This window comes from Etheostoma spectabile, chromosome 4 (assembly GCF_008692095.1).
Source record: "Etheostoma spectabile isolate EspeVRDwgs_2016 chromosome 4, UIUC_Espe_1.0, whole genome shotgun sequence".
In the NCBI taxonomy this organism is placed as follows: domain Eukaryota; kingdom Metazoa; phylum Chordata; class Actinopteri; order Perciformes; family Percidae; genus Etheostoma; species Etheostoma spectabile.
In genome coordinates this window covers 8,419,828-8,428,284 of record NC_045736.1, presented here as the reverse complement: position 1 = coordinate 8,428,284, position 8,457 = coordinate 8,419,828, and the positions used below count along the sequence as shown (strand labels likewise).

General features: G+C 39.3%; 1 protein-coding gene across 2 annotated transcripts in view; it reads right to left on the bottom strand.

Annotated features, from left to right (window-relative positions):
• Positions 1–5,644: 5,644 nt before the first annotated feature.
• LOC116688614 (guanine nucleotide-binding protein G(s) subunit alpha) overlaps positions 5,645–8,457 on the bottom strand; it is a 32,555-nt gene continuing 29,742 nt past the window's right edge. The window contains exons 10-13 of one of the 2 annotated variants that reach the window (XM_032514761.1): positions 7,622–7,752; positions 7,120–7,187; positions 6,345–6,524; positions 5,645–6,184 (exon numbers count right to left, since the gene is read on the bottom strand). In XM_032514761.1, coding sequence (XP_032370652.1) covers positions 6,378–6,524; positions 7,120–7,187; positions 7,622–7,752 — 346 coding nt within the window. In that variant the 3' untranslated portion in view covers positions 5,645–6,184; positions 6,345–6,377. Of the gene's footprint in view, positions 6,525–7,119; positions 7,188–7,621; positions 7,753–8,457 lie in introns of both variants that reach the window. The other variant, XM_032514760.1, reaches the window with a different exon arrangement.

The window sequence follows — 8,457 nt, the reverse complement described above, 5'->3', positions numbered from 1 at the left end:
AAATCAACAGAAGATGGAAACTTTTCTACCCTGTGGATGAGTCCTGATTTTCTCAACATCACACAAATGGCTTGAGCTAAAAGTGTCTACCCAGTGAATCCACTACAAATCGTGGGAGGTATAATGAATACTAAGCAGATTAACTTGTCTGGCCCCCCATACCAGCTGCAGCAGATAACACCTCCCTTCATCTTATGTTTTAAGGTGTAGTCTCACCGGAGCTTTAACTTTCAGTAGACTTCTCCATTCACATTGACGATAAATATGAAACCACTGGGAAAAAACAGTGACATTCTTTGGGAGGCTTGAAAGTAAGTCTTGTTACTGAGGGAGGAATTGCCAGCTTCATCTCATGATCCTGCTGCTCCAACAAGGAAACCGATGGGAGTATCGGCGAGGTTTCCACCAATGGGAGACGAAAATGCCACACACCGTTTCCTCTTGAACCTTCACGAATAAGACGTCTCTGGATCTTTTCAGTGTGCAGCGAATATTTCTAGTTTAATTTCTTACATTTTAATCTTAGGAGGTGTCTTCTTCTCAGGTGCTGAATTCTTCAGCCGATCATCAGATCATGGTATAGTTTGCATGGCTTTTGTATAACGTATGAGAAGTTGCATCCTTTTTGCAATACACAATGTGCCATAATAAGAGGTGCGTGAACCGGCCTGGCTGTAATAAGACTGTTTTCTAGATATGTTAAACACACCAGCCAACTGTGCAATAAAACTTGTGACTGTATCTTATAACCTGTGCCCTGATATTTATAAACCTGTTTGTCTTTCAAAGTTATTTTACTCAGTGCTACATTTGGATTTCAAACATCTAACTTAAGTATTTGTACAAAATATACAAGAAACAGTATACACATAGACACCCAATGAATATCCAAATGGGTTTCTTTTCTTTTTGAGCTATAATGAAACCCTCTAATTTCTAAGGAAAAGTAAGAAGGTGTCATCATTTAAAAATCAACTGAGTGTAATCTCTTCTCTCTAATTATCACTGCTGCAGATCTTGAAGGACTAAGCAAGAGAAGCAAACCTGGGAACTCAATTCTCTAAAAAGTAAAATAATTACAAAGATGAATATAACAATAACACCTTCCAGGAAAGCCAGTCAGTGTGCTTTGTTGTATATAAATCTGTCGTCATACAGTACATGCTATATGTAGCCCTTTGCAAAACGGTAAAGGCTGAAAACCTTTTTTTTTTTTTTTTTTTTTTTTAAACTTAAACTTCTTTGATTATGTCCGATTTCCTTGCCTGGTGTTTTCAGTGTATCAAGATATCAAGGCCTACTTCTACTCTGGCTCAGTTTTGTCTTTCAAACTATAGTGATTAATTAGTGTTTAATCATAAACAGTCCAACTCTGCAAGACTTGAGAAATAAGGCCCTCAAATCATCTGCATAGCAAGGCCACAGTGGGGGGACCATATTTGTATCTTTGACAAAAATCCTCAGTCAGTTTATGGAACAGAAGAATCATCCGAAATAGTGAAAACTTCTGCTCCGCTTCTGTGTGCTCCAATAGAATACACCCCATGTGTGGGGAAAAGGGAGTTGTGCAGGATGGGACTTAGGCAAAAGTTATATTCCTCAAGGCTGATGGGTGTCAAAACACAGATTAGATTACACTCAGTTGCCAGTTTATTAGGTACACATAACTAAAATTAAAGCGGTTTACGTAGGAAGCCAATAAATCCAACTTTCATGAAGCCTTTGGTTGAAACGGTTAAGAGAGGTGTTCATTCAACTTTGAAAATTTTTGAGGCTGCAGTTACACTCAGATTTGCAAAAGTCAGAATCCTCTTAAATAATTTAACATATTTATTACCTTATTTAAGTTGTCTGCAAGTGTGTATATAGGTATGAAAAGGTTGCTTGTATTAATTGATCTAAATTGGGTCTACTTTTCTCACATTGTATTTGTATAGGACTATGTAGTTTGGATAAGTGCTATATAAATACACTTTATTGTTATCAATTGTACAAAGTTTTACTGAGAGGCGTGTCTAATATTTAGTCTTTCCTCATTGATATAAAGTGGGCAAAATATAAGAAACACAGAACATTATAACCTTCATAAAGAGAGGTGACAGGTGTTCCAAATAAACTGGCAGCTGAGTGCATGTGATGTAGCTGTAGAGAGGATCTAGGACACTCTGGCTAAGAATGAACCAAACACTAATACAACCGTTTCTTCTCGTTTAAGCAAAAAGAATTTGGTCTATGTAGAAACAAGCAATGTTTTGCAACTGGATATTTTCCTCTCCTTCAAAAGAGTTAAAGCTAAAAAAAATTAAAAAAACAAAACAAATTAATACCCATCCCATTGCACCCAGAATCACCACCTTCCAAAAACGTATGCAGATGCTACTGACAGAAAGCAAAGGAAAGCTGGGGGACAGCTTACAAGGGAGATGGATATATGTGTACAGTACATATACACATATATATGTATGTATATATTTATATATACAAACATGTACATGTGTATATATATATACACATACATACATATATATACGTGTACAGTACATATACATACGTACATACACACATATGTATATATACAGGTAAAAGCCAATAAATTAGAATATTTTGAAAAACTTGATTTATTTCAGTAATTGCATTCAAAAGGTGTAACTTGTACATTATATTTATTCATTGCACACAGACTGATGCATTCAAATGTTTATTTCATTTAATTTTGATGATTTGAAGTGGCAACAAATGAAAATCCAAAATTCCGTGCGTCACAAAATTAGAATATTACTTAAGGCTAATACAAAAAAGGGAGTTTTTAGAAATGTTGGCCAACTGAAAAGTATGAAAATGAAAAATATGAGCATGTACAATACTCAATACTTGGTTGGAGCTCCTTTTGCCTCAATTACTGCATTAATGCGGCGTGGCATGGAGTCGATGAGTTTCTGGCACTGCTCAGGTGTTATGAGAGCCCAGGTTGCTCTGATAGTGGCCTTCAACTCTTCTGCGTTTTTGGGTCTGGCATTCTGCATCTTCCTTTTCACAATACCCCACAGATTTTCTATGGGGCTAAGGTCAGGGGAGTTGGCTGGCCAATTTAGAACAGAAATACCATGGTCCGTAAACCAGGCACGGGTAGATTTTGCGCTGTGTGCAGGCGCCAAGTCCTGTTGGAACCTGAAATCTCCATCTCCATAGAGCAGGTCAGCAGCAGGAAGCATGAAGTGCTCTAAAACCTGCTGGTAGACGGCTGCGTTGACCCTGGATCTCAGGACACAGAGTGGACCGACACCAGCAGATGACATGGCACCCCAAACCATCACTGATGGTGGAAACTTTACACTAGACTTCAGGCAACGTGGATCCTGTGCCTCTCCTGTCTTCCTCCAGACTCTGGGACCTCGATTTCCAAAGGAAATGCAAAATTTGCTTTCGTCAGAAAACATGAATTTGGTTAGTCAGCAGCAGCAGTCCAGCTCTTTTTTTCCTTAGCCCAGGTGAGACGCTTTTCGCGCTGTTTCTTGGTCAACAGTGGCTTGACACGAGGTATGCGGCAGTTGAAACCCATGTCTTTCAAGCGTCTCTTGGTGGTGGATCTTGAAGCACTGACTCCAGCAGCTGTCCACTCCTTGTGAATCTCCCCCACATTTTTGAATGGGTTTTTTTTCACAATCTTGACTAGGGCGCGGTGATCCCTATCGCTTGTACACTTTTTCTGACCACAGTTTTTCCTTCCCTTTGCCTCTCTATTAATGTGTTTGGACACAGAGCTCTGAGAACAGCCAGCCTCTTCAGCAATAACCTTTGGTCTTCCTCCTGTGCAATGTGTCGATGGTCGCCTTTTGGACAGCTGTCAAATCTGAAGTCTTCCCCATGTTTGTGTAGGCTTCAGAACTGACTGAGAGACCATTATAAAGCCCTTTGCAGGTGTTTTGAGTTAATCAGCTGATTAGTTTGTGGCACCAGTGTCTTCAAAATTTACCCTTACACAATATTCAATTTTGTGACACACGGAATTTTGGATTTTCATTTGTTGCCACTTCAAATCATCAAAATTAAATGAAATATACATTTGAATGCATCAGTCTGTGTGCAATGAATAATATAATGTACCAAGTTACAACCTTAAGTTTGAATTCAATTACCGAAATAAATCAAGTTTTTCAAAATATTCTAATTTACTGGCTTTTACCTGTACTTATATATACACAAAAATGTACATGTGTATATATATACATATTTATATATACACGTGTACAGTACATATACATACGTACATACACACATATATAACATCAGACACAACACCTTAATGCTGTGTAGTGACAGATACTGAACCTTAATTTAATATATATAAAATATATTATCACAGAATTTTCCATTGCACTCCATTAAATACAGAATACCAGCTGAGATCAGTTTTCAGATTAGGGTTCTTCAATGTTTTCTCAGTTTGTTTTTTGAAATGATATCAGGTTAATTAACAGAATGTGCCTCTGGAACATTGGATGAATGGTTGCTGATAAAGGGCAACGTAGATACTGCATTAAAGATCAGCCACCCCCCCCCAATCAGATCAGCCAGTATTCTGTCTATAATGGAGTGGTATGGATGAATTTGTAAGTTACCCCAAACTTTTGACTGAGAGAGAGAGAGAGAGAATGCGTGTGTGTGTGTATATATATGCACACACACACAAAATACATTTTATATATATTAAATTGTGTTAGGATTCAGTATCTATCACTACACAGTAATAAGGTGGTATGTCTGCGCGCGCGCACACACACACACACACACGCGCACACGCGCACGCGCACACGCACACGCGCACACGCGCACACACACACACGGTTCAGTATCTATCCCCTACATAGCATTAAGGTGGTGTGTCTGAATATCTTTTTTTTTTCTTCTTCTTCTTTTTAAAAAAATCCTATGATACAAACCAGGGGAGAGTCAAAGCAAAACAAATAATCAACAAATAAACAAATGTGGGGAAAAAGAAAAACTTTGCAACAGACGAAAGGCCTCTGCCCCGATGTCCCTCCCCCCAGCCTCCAGCGGAGGGGTGAGCCAGCCCAGACGAGGTGGGACGGACCCGTCCAGCTGTACAGCGCAGTGAAACATAACTTACATATTAGCTCATTTGTACACGTAAAGTCGTGATCAAGGCACAGGGATCTTCTACAAGTTATTTTTTTCTTCTTCAATAAAGTTGTACAAAATGATACCTTTTACAGTCTGTACAAGAATAATAGTCCAGCAGTAAAATAAAGACAGACATACTTAAAGCCGGGAGGGACAGGAAGTGGGACATGGTGAGGTGAGAGACTAGGACCAAAGGGGGTGTGTGTGTGTGTGTGTGTGGGGGGGGGGGGGGGGGGGGGGGGGGGGGGGGGGGGGGTTTAAATGGTGCACAAAGGCAGATCACACACAGTGCACACCAACACATAACATGGGGGAAAACTAGCAAAAAACTTAAAAGTTGATTTGTGTTATTACAGGAATATATACTATTTATATATATATGCATATACATATACATATTTATATACACACATATATAAATATCTATATATATATATATATATAGCTTGGATTTTTTTGCACGGCATGAAGTTCACTGGTATGCACTGAATGGTATTTTTTATTGTTGTTTTCTGCCGTCCCTCCTCCATTGGTTTCTTGAAGAGCAGGTCACGTGGGCCGTGTGGTCTTATGCTCAAGTCACGCTCACGTCCACAGGCAGCCGTCAATTAGTCCGTCTGTTCGGGCCACAAAAAGCCTCACAGTCCTTCACTATACCAGTTTGCCTCCCTCCACGTCCATTGTTCTCTTCTTCTCCTCCTCCGCCTCCTCCGTCATCTTCAGCAAGTAGTGAATAATAATAAACTCCTCTCTCAGAAAGCATTATTTTATTTGGCCTCTGCCAACTGGTAAAAGCAGGACGACTTAGTTTTAAAAGAGTTTGAGTGTGTTTGCGATATGAGACATCAAAACCTAAGGGCTCTGAATGTCTTATGCTGTAGTGTGTGTGTGTGTGTGTGTGTGTGTGTGTGTGTGTGTGTGTGTGTGTGTGTTCATATATCTGAGAGAGAGAAAGAGCTAAAAGAAGGGATAGCCTGCACTGAGGGATTCCAGTCTGTAAGTACAGCAGTCAGTCCTGGTTAATGTTGGTGTATCCTTTACTGTGTTTCCTTTTTTTTAAACATAAAAAAAGTCTTTCCACTGTTCTGTATTTCTGAAGTTGTGTAACCGGGAGAAATAGGAGTTGTATCAGGATGGAGGGGAGGGCTTGGTTGTTTGGTGAAGTTGGAGGAAGTGGAGGGGCGGGTGGATAGGTAGGTTGGTAGGTAGATAAGTAGGCCGGACGCCACTGCCCATTATAAGAGCTCGTACTGCCGTAGGTGCATCCTCTGTATGATGTCGCGACAGTCACTGAAGACGCGGCGGATGTTTTCTGTGTCGACGGCGCAGGTGAAATGGGGGTAACAGTAATGCCGTCCGTCCCCGCTGGCTGTGCTGATCCTCTGAAAAAGACACAGAAGTACAGACAAGTTAGTGGTGTAGATCGGTGGCTCCCTACCTTTTTATGTTTGATTCACCCAGACAGACCCGTTAATTATATAAAAGTGAATAGTGTTGCAAAATTTTCTTCTTACAATTCAACTGGTAATGTTTAGCTCAGTTTGATCAAGTTTACGTTCCAAAAAAAATGTAAAAATTGATCAAAAGATTAAAATAGATGTCTAGCAGACAACATATTTCATATAGGTTTGGAAAAGCTGCCGACAGTAAACCTAACATCTTCATGTACTTCATCCGCTTTTGCTTCAGTATTTTGTTGGTGAAACATCGTCCAACTCATCTTAACTGTTTTAAGGAGGACTTACTTTGTTGAAAGAGTCAGACAGAGGAGGGAAAATGGAATGTAGTGACACCACATAAATGTATATGTATCAGCTGTAAAAAGTCATACTAGGACATAGAAAACGGAAATGTGTCAGTTTAGGTTTTTTCCTTGTGTTACATACACTGTTCTGTGAACAGGAAACACAGTATGAAACATATGATGAAAGGATACTGATCAAATTCAAACAGGTAAAACATAAGCTTGGTACATACCAGAAACTCATCCCGAATGAAGTACTTGGCCCTTGTGACGCGGGGATCCTCACCTGGCTCTGGTATTGCTGTAGGAGAAGAAGAAATTAGTGACCAAATCATTTTTGCACTGAGCCATTAAACACATCACTCCTCCTGCTGAACAGGAGCAACAAGTGGTAAAGCTGGTAATGCTGATGATTACTTAATGAAACCTTGTGACCATCATTAGTAGTCATGACTTTTTGTTTCTAAAAAATTAACAAAAATGTATTCTCTATCTATTTACCCTGCCCTTCATTTACATTACGGGCAGATAGCTTATGTAATGTGCTATTATACTACACTTATTGGTTAACATTCAGCTAAATGTTGTTTAATCCTGAGGATATTTCTAACTAGATTGTTGTATTTTGACTTGCTCATCATCCACACTAAACCCTTTCAATGTGTTGGCTACAACCACAGAAAAATGGATATGTTATGTATTGGACACCCACAGAAATCAGGGTCCAACTCTTACCATCATCAGGTGTAGTGTAGCGTGCAAACTCAGGGAAATAGTCCTCGATTTTAGATTTCCCTGCCAAAACCTTCTCAGCGAGCAGGTCCTGTTTGTTCAGGAAGAGGATTACCGAAATGGTCCGTAGCCACCTGTGGAGGGAAATGAAGAACGAGTTCAGTGCCAGATTTCTTTGGACTTTCATTTCGGACCCAAAATACATTACAGGTCACTTGCTGAGGAGTCCCTGCTTTTCAAGTGGCAGTTTGTTTTAATACACTTTTAAGGTGGTATGTCTAATTATCTTCTTTTCTTTTTTTTTTTTTTAAATCCTATGATCTAAACCCGGGGAGAGTAAAAAACAACAACAAATAATCAACAAATAAACAAATGTGGGGAAAAATTAAAACTACAGACAACAGGCCTATGCCCTGATGCCCCTTTTTTAATATTGATGTGCAGTGACAAATAAAACATAGAGTAACACTGAATGAGTATTCTTGTATTAATTGTTATATGTGTAGCGTTATTCTTTTGCAGAGTCAAACCTATGGAGAGTTGGTGCTATGTAACACTTGTACTTGATATATTTGGTGCCCCTAAAATCACCCAGCCTGGCCCCGTTCATTTGAGTTGGTCTAACAGTGCCACTGAATAGCACTGAAGTGATACTGTGGTATTAAGGTGCACACTTAAACTGAACAAAAATGTCTTAATCTGTGACAAAAGAAATAGACTTTTGAAGTATATCTAAACAGAGTGAAATGAACAGCCATTAAAGGTCCCAGTTGTGCAAGTTGAAGCGTGTGTGGCTTTATTCTTAAGGCAACAAGGCATTTAACATTTATTTTTACAAA